Genomic DNA, 15862 nt, shown 5'->3' on the forward strand with positions numbered 1-15862 from the left:
CAAGTGCATTAAATTTATTTTACTTAAATGGGCACAAACCACAAGTGAAATAATTTTCACTTTGGAATTACCTTAAAATGATTTAACTTCACTACAGCCACCACACTCATCTGTAAAACAGTTTTTTCTCCAACACAAGATCCCTACAGGATGAAAACACTAGCAGGTTAGAGATGGTTTTTGGCACACAACCTGAAGTCAGAATAATCAGTCATACCTCATGAGGGGAGCAGACATGAATGGGGAGGAAGGTGGTTGCCAAAGCATTTGGAGGCAAATATTCTTAAAATAGTAAGGCTTCTCCAAATGCCTACTTAGTGAAATTAGATGCACAGGAAAACCAGCGCAGTGGAACTGTATAAATAGCATAGGCCACTCCAAGGAAAATGCAGCCGATCTGCCTAATTTTATTCTTTTTTTTAAACAAAGGATACTCAGAACTTAATCCAAACATACTGAATAATTCCATTGACTTCAATTAACTCTGGATCTATCCTCTGGCTTGGTAAGCTCCTTAACCATGGCATTAATGCCAAAGGAAATTCTCCAGCTTCATTTACACAAAAATGACCTGGATAGGCCAAGTAAGTATTATGGTAAATGCTGGTCCTAAACCTCAAATAGAGACAAATACTGATGAAATTTAAGACTACTCTTTTTTTTTTTTTTTTTAAATCATGTCTATTTTTCACTTTTATAACAACGGCACAATACTGACTGTGCTTATTGTTCCGTTCACCTGTTCCCCTGAATTTCTGGACAGTGATGGATCTCCAGACCATGTAAAATGATACGGCTGGTTACACTGAAGGTACATGTCTTCTCTCCGCTGTCCCCTAATTACAACTAAGCAAATAATTAATAAAAAAAATATTGACACAATTAAGTTAGTTCCTTCATAAATATTCTGTAAACATCTTGCAATTTTGCTCAAGTGAAACTTACTTAAAAGTTATACAAAATTTTTTATGAATTAATTATTAACATCTAAATTAGCTGTAAGTGTGTCATGTGGGACTTCAATTAGAAACCCCTGTTTAAATTCTTTACAGTGATAACAATCACTGGAACAACCTTCCTAGGGATGTGGTGGAGTCCCCATCACTGGAGTTTTTCAAGATGCAGCTGGTCAGGATGCTAGACAATCTCACCTAGGCTCCCCTTCCCATGAAAGGTTGGACCAGATGATCTTTTGAGGTCCCTTCCAACCTGGGCTGTTCTACGATTCTGTCAGATACACTGATACTATTTCAGTTCTTGGTTTGGAAGAGGTTAACTTTTCCAGGCAATTTTCCAGTAGGAAGCATCAAGAGCTCACTTTGAAAAGGGGCTCACTGGTATTTCATTAAGTTCAGTTAACCACAACATCCTGTCAGCAAATTAATTTATAAGACAAACTGCAGAAAGTGAGCATACGTGGGAAAACTGAGATGATACATATTCAGGTTTTGTCTGAATACACAAAACCATCATTTTGGTAATGATTCAGATAAGTAATCCTGTTTGGAGAAAGCCCTTATTGATTTCCTGCAGTTGATTCATAAATCTGTTGCTAGACTATTTATCAAACAGAATCATGAAAAATACTATCTGGCAGTTGCTCATATTTCTTCATACATGTTGCAAATCCATATTCTTACTCTTCCCTCACTACCTCTTTTTCCAGTAAAAGCACCTTCAGGTCTTTAAAAATTTTTCCTTTCTTGAGAGATGCTCTGCTTTGGATCAAAGATTTTGCTTTTAGTACAACCTTAACTTCAACTTTCAGAAATTTGCATATGTATTGTAACCATGAGATCATTACAGAACTAACTACTTACCAATTCTGAAGGTAATGAGTGTATTTCTGTGTACTTTCAGTATCTACTGAAAAAAGTTATTGCTGAGTGGACAGAAGCATTAACTTAATCAACAACAGTCTCTCCCCTCTCCAAAATAAATGTTTTTTATGTTGCTTACTGAGCTTGAAAACTTGAAAGCTAAGTGCTTCCTCTTGCACAGGCTGACTGTCTGAAGTAACTGCTTTTAACAGCCTCGGAGCATCATTAAACCTTTAACACGTTTTAAAAGCATTTGATCTCCATGCCCCTTACTTAAAAAGTTACTTAGAATTGGTAAATCGAACACTGCTAAGTAAAACAATGTCTTATCATTTACTTCTGCTTACTATTAAGTACTTTAATTAAGACTTTTGGAAATAAGTTAGCAAATTAATTAATTTACAACTGCAATAAAAAATCAGTAAGAAACCCATTAAATATCATTAATAAGTCAATACATTACTTAGGAAATGAACTCTATTTTTATTACTAGAAATTACCATCAACTATAAAATGCCACCATACCAATTACTTTACTTGTAGAAGGAACAAATTCTTAAATGACATTATTAAATTAATATATTACTTCTATGCAATTTGTAGGGTTTTTTTTGCTTTGGATACTGCACTTATTTAAATAGTGAGTTGTAAGAAAATTAGACAATCAATAGTTTAGGTTTTACACGCTGACAAACACAATCTGCTTCACATTTAAGACAGCAATTGAAAGTCAATTGACTGTAGGATGATGAGCAATGCTACCTGTTAACTGTCCTGATCCAAAACCTATAGAAATCCAAGCAGCCTTTCTATTGACTGTAGGGGCTTTCTGACTGGAATTTAATCCTATGGTTCAGGAAAACTTTCTGTAAAAAAAAAACCAAACACTTAGCACATGTCAAGTGCTAAAAGCCCTTGAAGAATTAAAGCCAGAGGATGGAGTGCATAAGAACAGTGGTGATGAACTACAGCAATGATAAGAGATGCACCAAATACAGTTTTGGCCAATCCTGAGCATTTAAAAAAAAAACAAAAAACCACCAAACCACCTCCCCCCCCCCCCCAAACCAAATGAAACCCCTCAATCTGTAAGGGCTTTCCTTTTTTCTATCAAGACAAGCCAATCAAGACTGATTATATGATGGGAACTGGGAAATGTGAAGATATTTCAAGTGACAAATCACTTTGATTTTCCAATCTGCTGCACTGTTGAATGAAAAAAGGGAAAGGTGGAGCACAATTAAGACATTGCAATGATAGAGTTGTTCTTCCACTCAACAATTTTTAGCTACATGGGATATGAATCTAGAATTTTTAAATTTAGATTTTTTTTTTTAAAATGAGAATTTTATCAGTATCTGAATTTATTTTTTTTAATTCCCCATTCAATCCCAAATAGGCTGTTATTCGTTCAGTTCAAAGGCAGTAAAAATCCCATCTTTTCCATGATTAAAGAAACTAAAAATATGGATTTCCCAATGCTTAAAAGCAAATCCCAACCTCAAACTTCCACTTTCTTCAAGCCCCTGTTGGCATCTAATTTAGATCCAAACCTGCACCCACCTACAGAAATGGCAGCCTAATTTCCTAAGATTGTCTATGCACCTTAGTTTATTTTTAAATTGTGTATATGGCCTTCAAAAGGCTTAGAAAAATCAGGCTGAAGGCTTCTTACTGTTTCTCAGATGTTTCTTTCCCAAATTCACCCATGTTTTAGGTGCTTCAGTGACATTAAAGTATCCAAGTAGCTAAGCTGCCCAAAGGCTTCTAACAGCTGCAGAAGAATTAGATTTAGATTAATCTTTTCTTATTGCTTTCGCTATTTTCTCCAAGCCTAAGGTGCCACCCTCGGCTGCTCATCATCACCTTCTTTCTTGTAAAAGGACACAGTACCACATCTTCAGCTGTGTGCATAGAGCTTAGCAGTTTCAACCAACTGAAAAAAGAACAAGTGGTTTTATTCCCTGGTGGTGTTATTCATACACCGTGCCCTGTAAGCAGAGCAGGAGAGTAGCCAGTTGCTACAAATCTGTAGACAAAATGGAAGATTTGTTCCTTCTTTTGCTCACAATATATCTTAATAGCCTCAGCAGCTGACATCTGTCATCTGCTGAACAGTGCCCAGTATTGGTATGAGCTCGCTCAGCCAACATTATCTTTTCACTCAGCTGACTGTTTGTCACCTACAGCTCTCCTTCAAGCACTCCCAAGGGAATTCATGCACCTTCATGGGAGCTGAATATCTCCCATAGTCTGTCATAAAATTTGTTGCAATGAACTCCCAAAGCACTGTGGATCTGAATGACTTCTGTCCAGTTCACTTTTGTTTTGGTGAGCTGAAATACTGTCTTTTCAGCCTTAGAGAGATACCAAGATGCATTCAGTACATCAGCAGCAGAACAGGTGCTTTCTGTCTGAACACGCCTTGCACTTTCAGCACAATGTCTGTTCCTTGTTGGAGCTTAGAGATCATCTTTATGTACGGACAGTGCAATAAACCCCTTAATACAATTGGCCTTTGCTGAGAGCAATGCAAATAACCAAAATAATGTATATCCTCCAGCAGATTTCCCTGTTCTAGACAGGCTGAAAAGAGGGACATGCAGCTCAACTTAGCAGTACTCCAAATAAATAAAATGGACAAAAGGTAAGGTGTTAAGTGCTATAAGTAACAATATTCTTCACTGACATGCCACCTAAAGATTTCAGTATGATTCACAAGCTCCATAAAGCTGGTAGAACTAAAATGCAGCTGCTTCTGGCATGAAGCACTAAATTTACATACTTGAATTGATAACAGAGCTTGTATTTAAAAAAGTAACCCCCATTAAGGTTGCCCACTATTAAAATCCATGCACTGCACTGAGCTATTAGGGGTTACTCAGCAATAACTGCTTTGGAACATTGCCAAAGACATATTTTATTAGAATCAAGCTTTCCACAATTGTTTAAAAAAACAACCCTGAAATTTGTTACCAGGAACATTAAAAAGATGGCTTGCAAGCTATCTGTCTAGGAACCACTCATCTGTTCTGCTTTCTGCTGCAGAAAGTGAAGCTGTCAGAATAGGCATCTGGCAAGCCAGGATGAATACTGCTTTGGTTCTCCCAAAATGAAATTTTCCTAGAAATTCTTTCCAAAGGGAAAAAAAACCCAAACTTGTTTACTTCAAGAAGTTAAAAACTTCTAAGGCAACATTAAAAAAAATATTCCCTGGAAAGGACCCTATTTTTTTTATTATTTTTTTTATTTAAATGATAAAAAATTTGACAAGAATTGACAAGAACCTTTCATTCTGTGAAGGTTCTGTAACAGCCCCAAATCATGCTCCTCTCTAAAAAGGCATCAAAAGACTATGAGCTAGAAGCAATAAAATACTCTGTTACCTGTACTGCAGTTCTTCATCGCAAAGGAATCCACAGCCGCTACGCTCTTGTTCCCATTAGCAACATACTCCAGTGAGATCCGAAATGGTTTCTCTAGATGTCCAACTCTCCTTTGAAGCAACACCCATCTGGTCTCATCATACAGCGAGAGGAGAGAACAAAGGAGAAGAGTGGTAAGAAAGGCTACTTTACAAGGACCAAATCCCCCAAAGCAGCAGCTCCATGTACGGCTAGTCATACTGTGCCTCCTACCCCAGCCCTCACTCTCCTCATGGTGCCCCATGGTCAGGGCCTTTCCCTCTCATGGATTTTGCAAAAGCAAGCTTCTAAGCATCAAGATTTCCACCCAGCTAAGATGTGGAAAACCCAGCTAAATAGTAGCTTATTGTTCTCTTCTGTCACACTTCTGTGCTCCCAGATTTCTCACAGATGCCTGCCTGCTGTTTGAAAGAAGCCTAACTTTCTTTGCAAAGCAAGCTGTGAAAGCTGTAGTGCACATGCACACCCCCTCTAAGTATCACTCCTCCTGCTTCTCACCGGCTAAGTCTCTTAGTCACTCAGGCAATAAGCCAGTCTCCAGGGTTTGCACAATAGCTGTAATTCCCAGCACTGCGTCGCTGGTTGAGGTAACGCTTTGCTTCTAAATGTGGCTAGCTGGAACGTCTACACGTGCACAAAGCACTACAACTAAAACATGCCATTTCTCCTCCTCACACTTCCTCCCCGCCCCATCTCCCAAACAAACAAACAAACAAAAAGTCCCACCAAGTAAATCAAAGAACTAAGGAACTGGATTAGCAGCCCTGGAGACTAACATCCACGCTCCAAGAGTGTTTCAACTTAGTCTGCTTGTTGCCAAGAGTAAATGAGAGAAAAAAGTCTGTATGAGCTTCATTTACTCTCTGAGATGCTAGAAGACATCAAGGCCTGGCTGTCTTTAATATCTACCTTCTCCCCTCTGATCAGCTGGGTCTGCTGCTCCACCTGAAACACCTTGCCAGGCAGCACAAGAACTACTCCTAGACCCTCAGCTCTTACACGTCACCCTCTGATTTAACTTTCAAATGTTCGGTGTCCAGCAAGACATGTCTAAAGGTAGGCAGTAAAAATGTAAGTGTCTGTCTTTTCCCCAATATACTGGAATTCTGATCTGCAAGGAAAACTTTAAGGAATAAAATATTTGCATGGTAACATACTCTGGCCCATTTCACCTTTTATCCTTGGGCACAGGCTGCCAGTAAAACCACTTGTTGACAACATTTGCGAAGGGCTGCTTCCCAAGAGCTGTATATTGCTTCAGCAGCAATACAGAGCCCATCACCCATTTCACCCCAGTTTATTCAGTGCCTGCTCGCTAACCATGAACGTGATCAGAGATGAGAGATTCTGTAAAGCCACTCAATCACTACTAATCCACTTTTTCACATTTCTGTTACAGGAAAAAAATGCAACACCAAGGTAAAAAAGATCTCTTTGTAGCATATTGTAACTGGTCAGCTGGAGCCAAACAAGACAACAGGGGTCTAATAAAGCCTATTAGGAAATGCTCTTTACAGCTCCAGCTGCAATTTTTAGGAGGCGAGAATAAAAACTTACTGTGTTTCCTTAAGCTGCTTTCAAACACCAATATTAAGCATTTTTGAGGAAGACTGTAACTATTTCTAGCTGACATAATGGGTCAGGGAAAACAGATTTTTCATTGTTCTTACAAAAATGTTTCCTCATCAGGTACCCCCATCACCCCCCAGTGTATGGGTTTGTGCTTGTACACAGGCTGTGCACAAGAACACATTTTTCTTGGGGAAGGGAACCCACTGGAACCAATGTTCTGAACAAAAGAAACTACACAGTTTATCTGGCATCCATAACAAGAACTTCTTTCGCCGAAGTACACCAAAATTTGGATGTTATCAAGTTAAGACACACTTCTGAAAGGAAATATAACATATGTGTATGACATTTGCACCAACCAACCATCACTTGTGCCTGCTACAAGCATGGATCAATCCCAAATTGCAGACCCTGTACTGCTACCACCTAGGAGCCTTTTCTTTGCTCCAGAGGCAGACACACTGTTTATCTCATCAGGGACACAATGGTGTCATTACGCTCCGCTGAACTGGACAAAAATCCCAGCAGGCAAGGAAGCTGCCAAAAGGTACGTTAAGGACCTAAAGAAAAGTCCTAAGCAAGGGCTGCATAAAGACCCTGCCGACAACTAACGCAGTTCAAATTGCAACTCAGAAGAGCAAACGCTGCTTTTTAATGATTTACTAGGTTTCTTCCTCCCTCCTTTTCCAGCAAGAAGATTGAAACTAGACTAAGTTTCACCTTTTGTTTACAGTTATTTTCATTTCCACATCTCATTTTCTGACTTCTGTGCTCAAGGTTCCTGCTTGAGAAGGGGATGTTGGCATCCTCGTTCCTTTTCCACCCCCACCCCCCAATAGATAAATCTGCTTTTACTGAAATTAAATAAAATAAAAGCATTGAGAATATTTTAAATGCCTAGCTTCTGCGTGCATAATTTTTTTGATGTCATCTCAAGTTAGGTATATTATAGGGATTAGAGCATACGAATTTCCCTACAAATAGAGTAAAAAACCACCCTAGATTTAATTTGGGTTATGAAATACAGAAGCATCTGTATGTCATGAAAATCGTTCTCCTCAGCTTCAGAAGACTGATGGATTTTAATTCCAAGTACGCAGTGGCTCTCAACAATGATTTCCCTTTCTGTACTACTGCTAAGCCTCTGGATAAATGTGCCAGAAGTTTTAGGAATTGCTTTTCTGAGTTACTGGTGCAATAACTTTAGTTTGAAATTCTCAGACCTCTCATAGTTTACCACAGAAACTTTATTAACTCCCAGAGCTGTTGCCAAGCAGGTATTTTATATCACTGCAATGCAAGACTGGAAAAGGCAGACTCACTCAAGTCCAGATTCATTACAAAATATATTCATATTTTGTGGTACAAACTCCTACAATAGGTTGTCTGAGATTCAAAGAAGATTCATGTGAAAAGAAATCCCAAGTATCAGCCTCCTTCTTCAGAGACACAAAAATAAATGAGCTAAAGATGACACTAACTGGTGGATTTATCAGGGACACTAAAAATAGCTACTGGGTCAGTAGAGAGACCTGCAGGCAAATTTGGATGGGACTCAATTCTCCCGTCATTCTATGGCAGAACAGGGACTCTGATCTCTAGACCTTTCCATACAACACCTTGTATTTAACAGAGCCATACTCATTTGCAGATCCTGTACTACAGGCTGCCTGGCAGCAGCAAGATTTACTTCAGAATAACTGATATGCGTTAGATGTTAATTAGTAGTAGCTTTATTAAATTTCTATTAGTGGCCTATATGTTACGAATCTAATTTTAGAAAGCATTTTAGCAAGGTAACAGAAAAGCTACTTCAGTCATCTTTTGAGATAGATAGGAAAATTTCACATGTGGAACCTCTTTGTGCTGAAATCATGCTTAACCAACCTGATTAGCTTTCTATGCTGAGATGATCGGCTTGGCGGATGAAGGAAGCAGAGGATGTTGCTCACCTTTAGTAAGGTTTTCAATGCTGTCTCCCATCCCATCTTCACTGACAAACTGATGGAAGTACAGACTATGTAAGTGGACAGTGAGGTGGACTGAATACTGGCTGAAGTGCCAGGCTTAGGGGGTTATCATCAGTGGTACAAAGTCCAGCTGGAGGCCAGTCACTAGTGGTATACCCCTGGGCCAGTAGTGTTTTCTACCTTCATTGATGACCTGGATAATGGGACAGGCTGCACCATCAGCAAGTTTCCAGCCAAGCTGGGAGGAGTGGTTGATGCAAAGGATGGCTGGGCTGCCAGAGAGGGGCCTTGACAGGCCAACGGGAACCTCAAGAAGTTCAACAAATGGAAATGCAAAATGCTGCCTCTGGGGAGGAACAACCCCATGCACCACCACAGGCTTTGCAGAAGACGACTTGTGGCTCCTGGTGGACAAAATGTTCAACATAAGCTAGCAACGTGTCCTCAGTGACAAGGAAGGCCAATAGCTTCCTGGGCTGCACAGGGAATAGCAGATCGAAGGGGTGATTCTTCCCCTCTATTCAGCACTGAAGCGACACATCTGGAGTGCTGGGTCCAGTGCTGGACTTTCCAGCGCAAGGAAGACATGGACTTACTGAAGTGAGTCTAGCAAACAGCCACAGAGGTGATTAAGGGACTAGAGCATCCAACATATAAGAAGAGGCTGAGAAAATTGGGATTGTTTAGCTTGGAGAAGAGAAGGTTCAGGAAGGATCTTACCAATGTTTATATGGTATGGGAAGATGGAAAGAAGACAGACTCAGACAGTGGTATCCAACAAAAGGACAACAGGCAAGCACAAGGCACATTTGCTTCGATTGAAAGACAAGAAATTCCATTTAAACACAAGAGAAAACTTGCTTACTCTAAGGGTGATTGAACACTAGAACAAGTTGCCCAGAAATCTTACAGAGTCTTCGTCTTGGAGATATTCAAAACCTGACTGGATATGGCTCTGGGTAACCTGCTCTAGCTCACCCTACATCAAGCAGGGAAGTTGGACTGGTCAATCTCAGAGGTTCCTTCCAACCTCAACCATTCTGCAATTCTGTGAAACTTGGGTCCCAACAGCAAATTACAGCAGATAACAGATTGCTCCTGTTATCCTCTGCATAACCTCCAAGCATTCTACTGAGTGATGAATCAGACCAGTAAGCTGACAACTGCAAGGACAAGGGCATCTGTTATGGTGCACATAGCTATCATCTCCGCACAGCCTTCAACATCAAAACCTATTTTTACCATAACATTGGCCATAATAACCATGATGATGTCTCTAAATACTGCCTCAAGCAATAAGAAGGACCATAGTTTGACATCTTAGTTTAATTCTTTATGCTGTAAAGCAACACACAATATTGTATTGTTTAGGCACTGCTCAGTGTCTCGATACAGCAGGCCAGATCCACCCAACAGGACCTTCACTGAAGTTAGAGTAAGAAAGAAGTTGGCTCAGTTATCTAGAATCTGCAATATATATAGATTTAGACAGAAACTAATAACACTGTGGTCTTCAGTGACAGAGTAGGTCAAAATCCTAGATCCAAATATTTTCAGAGTTTAGACAAGTTCAGACCAGGATATATTATCTAGAGAGAATTTGTTGCTTAAAGAAAGCCTGGGCAACACCCAGAGTTTCTCTGACGAGGCTGTATTGCTTCTCTCCAAAACAGAAAATGCTGCTGACAGAACCTGAACATAGTACAAGGGCTGAATTTTCAAATGACCTTCTGTATGCTCATTCACGCTCCTTAACATGAAGGTATGCTAGAAACCACCTTGGGACTCACAGCCCTGCAAGGGTTAGATGTTAGATCCCGAACAAGACCAAGTACTTCTCTGTAAGGTAACTTTTCTTAAACCTCCCATCCATGACTCAAGTTTGCCAGGTACCAGCTTTTGCTCCCCCACTTCTATTTCACATGTAGCTACCCAGTTTCAGAAGCCATAAACCAGATTTCATGGAAACTTAATTTCCAAGAGATACTTATAATTTAGACACTCTTCAGTTGTTCACGCAGCATGTAGCTTCAGGAGGAACACATTCCTGATTAATTCCAATCAATACACTAATGCTTTAGATGCCATTTTGCATGCTCCTCTGGGTAATGCCAGCAGTGATTAATTGCAAGTACAAGTCAGGATGCTCTCTTAGAGGCTCTCTTAGAGGTGAATTGAAAAAAAAAAAAGAAAAAGTGCTAGAACTCTCAAGTAAAATCTCAAGCCAGAACACTTGAATCCTGCATTTGTCTGTCTTCATGGATAAATGATTTTGAATCCAATTAACACACACATACTCACTGGGTGCTTTTTCATGCTGCTAAAGAGGTGTTTCAAAATGCTTGATTCCAGCAAGCTTTGGGACTTTGGTCTTGGCATCCCACATAGAGCAACCATCTTTGTGACCAATCCCCAGACATCCATCTACATCTGGAAGGTAGAATTAATCTCCGTGTCATCAGCTAGCCTGACACCTGTGTTGCCACCTATGTCTTCAGTACAGTGCACTGTCGGTTTGCACCGGCCTCTAGCCATAAGTTAAGTTTCACCCAGAACACTATTCCAGCGTGGCTCTGATCAAGCCACTGCTTCCTCACTTTTAGAGGCCAATTTGAAAGCAGAAGTCTTCAACGTACAAGAAGAATATGGAAACAATTAGCAAAATACAAAGAACCGACCCTTAAATCCTATTGCCTTATATATATAGTAAATGAGGGCTAAATGCACTTCAACTGTGGTGTGGGAAACGAAGAGCTGCATGGCCCCTCCTGGGTCACGATTCAGCTTGTGTGCTCCCAGGAGCTATTAATAGGAGGTTAAGGGAAGACAAGAACTTTGAACTATCCCCTCTCCTTAAGAAAAAAGCTCTCTGAATTCAAGCTGTGTTTTGCTCTCTCATCCACTCTCCATAGAAAAAAATTGTGGAATTTAACAGACTCCTCATACCTAAGTTGAGTTACAGTGTGATTTTATTTCTCCAGGTCCAGGCTCTCTCTCATCTACAATGCTCCTGTTGTTACTAACACTTATCATGGTATGCCTGGGAGGAAAATGCAATGTGTCTCGGCAAGGACTTAGTTTTACCTCTTTGGTAAAAGGTTCAGTGAACTTTCGGGAATTGCAAAATTAAATAGCAATAACAGCAGCTGCATCAGAGTATTTCACATCAAAACCCACCTGCGGCATGATAAAGGTACTGAAAAAATTAGGTGATTTTTGAGAATGAAACCTTGTTAAGGGCAGAATTAAAAATTATCAGTAGGAGTCCAAAAGAGAATTTTCCCCCTTTACTAGATGAATTGGTGAAAGAACATAAATTTCTCTATCCTGCATGCCATTCCATAATTATAGAGGAGTTTATAACAGGTTTTAATCTTGCCTCCATACTGCTCCAGACTTTCTTTTGCTTCAGCAATTAAATGGGCACTGCACAAAGGAAGAACCAGACTAGACCTTTTCAGGCTGCAGCAAACAGAAAATTAAAAAATGTTTTCAGGAAGATGCCAATACAATTCTAAGAGACAGAAGGAGAAAAAAATAAAATGACCCATAGGAGGGTGTGTGAACTCTTTTCTCATTAGTTCAAACAATACAATACACTGTCTTGTAATTACTTTTAATTATTAATTTTAAATTAATTTCAGTTTACTGATCTTAAAATTACTTAAAAGACATCAGGGCCTGAATTTGATACATGATGATATAGTCTTGAAAAGGATCTACTTTCTAAAATAGCAACAAATAAAGTTACTGTATACTAATGCAAGAGATTATTTAACATTAAAGGACATAATTCCTGATGTGCAACGCAGAAAGTGTGCGGCACAAACTCGTCAGCTCACAGATCATTCTACTTAAGAGAAAGAAAAATGGTATCCATTTTCCTCTATTGATTTAATGCCAGTTGTCTTTCTACCCTTTTCTATGGCCTTTTGCATAAGCAAGACGTAACTGTTAGTGATAGGTTAAATACAGTTAAGACCTTTATTAGTGTCACGGGATCAGACCTTTAACATCCTGTGACTGGTTCCAAGAATGCTTCCCTGCCCTTCCCTCGAAATGCCTTTAGAAGATGCTTTCACAAAAGTTTTGCCATAAAAAAGATTAAATAATCGTAATGATTTTCTTTCCTTTTACTCTTTTAATACTTTTAAGATAAAACTAATAACCCCACTCCCTCCCTCCCCCAAGAAAATGCTGCATAATTCTGCTAGGTTTGACCGCTGAGTCAGACACAGTGTGTAATTATGTTGCCTAGAACAGGAAACCAACAAGATTTTGGCTCCAGACTGCAATGATATTGCCTCACCTGTACTGGGAAGGAAGCTAACTCTACCCTCCTTTTAGGACTGCAATGCTGGGCTCTTTTGTACAGCTGCTCTCCTGAGAATTGTACAACTGGGGAGATATCACAACATGGCAGAAATTACTTTAGGTTTCAGTGAGACACAAGTAGCCCATAAAGGATATTTTTATGTTATACTTATTCTTGAACAACAATGAAAGTTTGCAATTAAGCCACTAGAGATTCATTGGTAACAAAATATCCTATATTTAGAGCATGCTACAAGACCACAACACAACTACTTTACACAGGAAAATTTATTAAAATGGCAGAAGATAAAACCTACAGAAAAATATATTTTCCTGTTAAATTCCATAGAGTTAAAAATATTAATTTGTTTTGTATCTCTTTCCTGAGCGTCTCTTAGAAAAATCACTGTTACAAAGATTTTGCTTTACTAACCTGGTTAAAGTAAATTCCCTGCTCTGAAAATTTGAAGACTTACATTTGAGTGCTGTAAAGAATTGAATCAGGTAAGTAACTGAAGAACTGTAGCCTTGCAATTAAATCTAGTTCTTGTGATTACAAATGAGAATCTTTTAATGGCATTTAATACAGACAGAGGCCCTGGAAGAAAGAGCACAGGAACTACAGAGGGATTCAAAGACAGACAATGAAATTATGCTGTATGGTAGAGGGCAAATGTCTTTCCAACAGAGTAATCTGGCACCTGTGCACTGGAACCTAACCCACTAAATGACAGAGTTATTATTAGTTCAGTTTTCCTTTTTAAAATGCCTGTGGAAAGAGTAACCCAGATACTTATAGGATGATTTTTATTACTGACCATTCTGAAATGTAAACTTAATGCTACAGGCAGGCATGCTAAGAAACTCATCTACACAAAAGCTCTGTTGGCCAAGTGGGGCTGAGACATTAGAAAGCATTGTTGTTTTTTTAAATGACAGAACAAATTATTTTAACTAGCCACTTCATCATATCCAATAAACAGTTCTGACTTTTTTGTGGGAGCTCCCCACTGACATGACATGACATGACTAATCACTCCAGTAAGTGACTACTGCAATTGCAAATACAGTAGAGCTAAACAACTTGCCCAGAGGAGTATGTTCATCTAGCACTGAACTTTCCTTTCTGTTCCCCAATTAAATCATGCATGGTGGAACTTTCTTCCACCTCTTGAGAAGTACACAGTTGGAGGCACTCCTGGGATGCTACAATTAGTAATTTTATCTGAGATGTAGCATCAAAACTGATGTGAAAAGAACAACAGCTCGGCATACTTTTGTGATACACAATGGCTCTTTAGTGTCACCTCCTCTTGTAGTCCTCTCCCTATTTGCGTATGAGCTTGATTACACTTCCTTTAATGAAACTAACACCGCCAAAAAATGAGATTTCACTGTATGAAACCAAATTGCAATAACTGCTGGCAGCATGTAAGCCAAGGCAATCCCAGGAACACTTAACATTCATACAAACCATTACATCTTTAGATGCTCATACAGACCTCACAGACCCTTAGCAAAGAAATCAAACACCTCATTTTTCAGGTGGGTGAAAAGGAGGCACAGGAAGGTTATATGACTCATTTAGTCAATAACTAGATAGCAGAACTAGGATGAGAGATAAAAATTTCTAATTCTTATTCCTATGTCCTAATCCACTGCATCATGCTGCTTCTGATGAGGGTAATTAAATTTCATGCTTCAGGGAGTAACTTAATTGTCTTTGAGGATCAGAAGGAAATTCCATCCTTTCAACCCAATGTACAGCACTGCTTAGGTGTGCCAAAGAGTAGTTTTCATTTTTATTTAAATATTGAAAGTAAAAAATAATCTAATCTTAATTACAGTCAAGTACAGTCAAGGCTTCAGAAAGACAGGATGTCTTTTCAAAGAGAAGAGTAGTGGCAACATATTCTGAAATAACTGAGTTCTCAATAGCTGTGTCTGGGAGACCAATTAAACTGTGATTTTTACCTCAGCACTCAGCAATAGCTTTTTCATGACACAGCTAAAGGGAAGTATGAATATTGTGTCTGCTCAGCATCTATATGGTGGAATAAAAGCCATGAAAGATTTCAGGTTCAAAGGCTGAAAGAGTGGATGAGAGGGAAGATTTTACTTAAGAGAACAGCTGTGCTTAACTCTGTATCCTTTAGGGATATGTTGCAATTATCTACCAGCTTTAATAGCCTAGACTTCAAAATAAGGTATCAATATATCCAAAGATAGATTAAGGACTAGATGAAGGACTGTTTGGATCATAAGGTTCAGAAGGATTTACAGAATGTCTACTCCAGGCATTCCCACCCACTACAAGACAGTCCCTAGCCTCCTGTAAGAGGCTCCTAAAACCCATTCATCAGGTCAAACCCCATAAAAAGCTGTCTGGTTAGAAAAAAATAGCCTGACTGGATTTAAAAGATTCCAAGAAACCGAAAAGGCTGGCAGATAATCCTCAGCACATGCCACTTTTCCTGTAACTTCAGCTATTCACACTGTTTGGCTGCAACACAGAGGTAGGCATATGATTGCATCAGGCGTAGGGTGTGCCATATGTGGTGCCAAATAGATAAGTAAATAAAAATAAAACATGGTGCAAAATAAATAGAAGTGAAATGCCTCCCATAAAACTGTACAATACAGAAGATGTCTATACATAAGCAACATGAGGGGTAGCATGAAAGGAAATTGCAGGGGTGAAGACGAAAGATATATTTCCTGATGAACAACTTCCTCTTCCAATTTAATTTGCCTCCTTCAA

General features: G+C 39.2%; 1 protein-coding gene across 1 annotated transcript in view; it reads right to left on the reverse strand.

Moving 5' to 3' along the window:
- ALK (ALK receptor tyrosine kinase) overlaps positions 1–15862 on the reverse strand; it is a 320524-nt gene that overhangs the window by 104361 nt on the left and 200301 nt on the right. The window contains exon 5 of the mRNA XM_030035063.2: positions 5207–5334. Coding sequence (XP_029890923.1) covers positions 5207–5334 — 128 coding nt within the window. The remainder of the gene's footprint in view (positions 1–5206; positions 5335–15862) is intronic.

Source organism: Aquila chrysaetos, chromosome 13 (assembly GCF_900496995.4).
Source record: "Aquila chrysaetos chrysaetos chromosome 13, bAquChr1.4, whole genome shotgun sequence".
NCBI lineage: Eukaryota > Metazoa > Chordata > Aves > Accipitriformes > Accipitridae > Aquila > Aquila chrysaetos.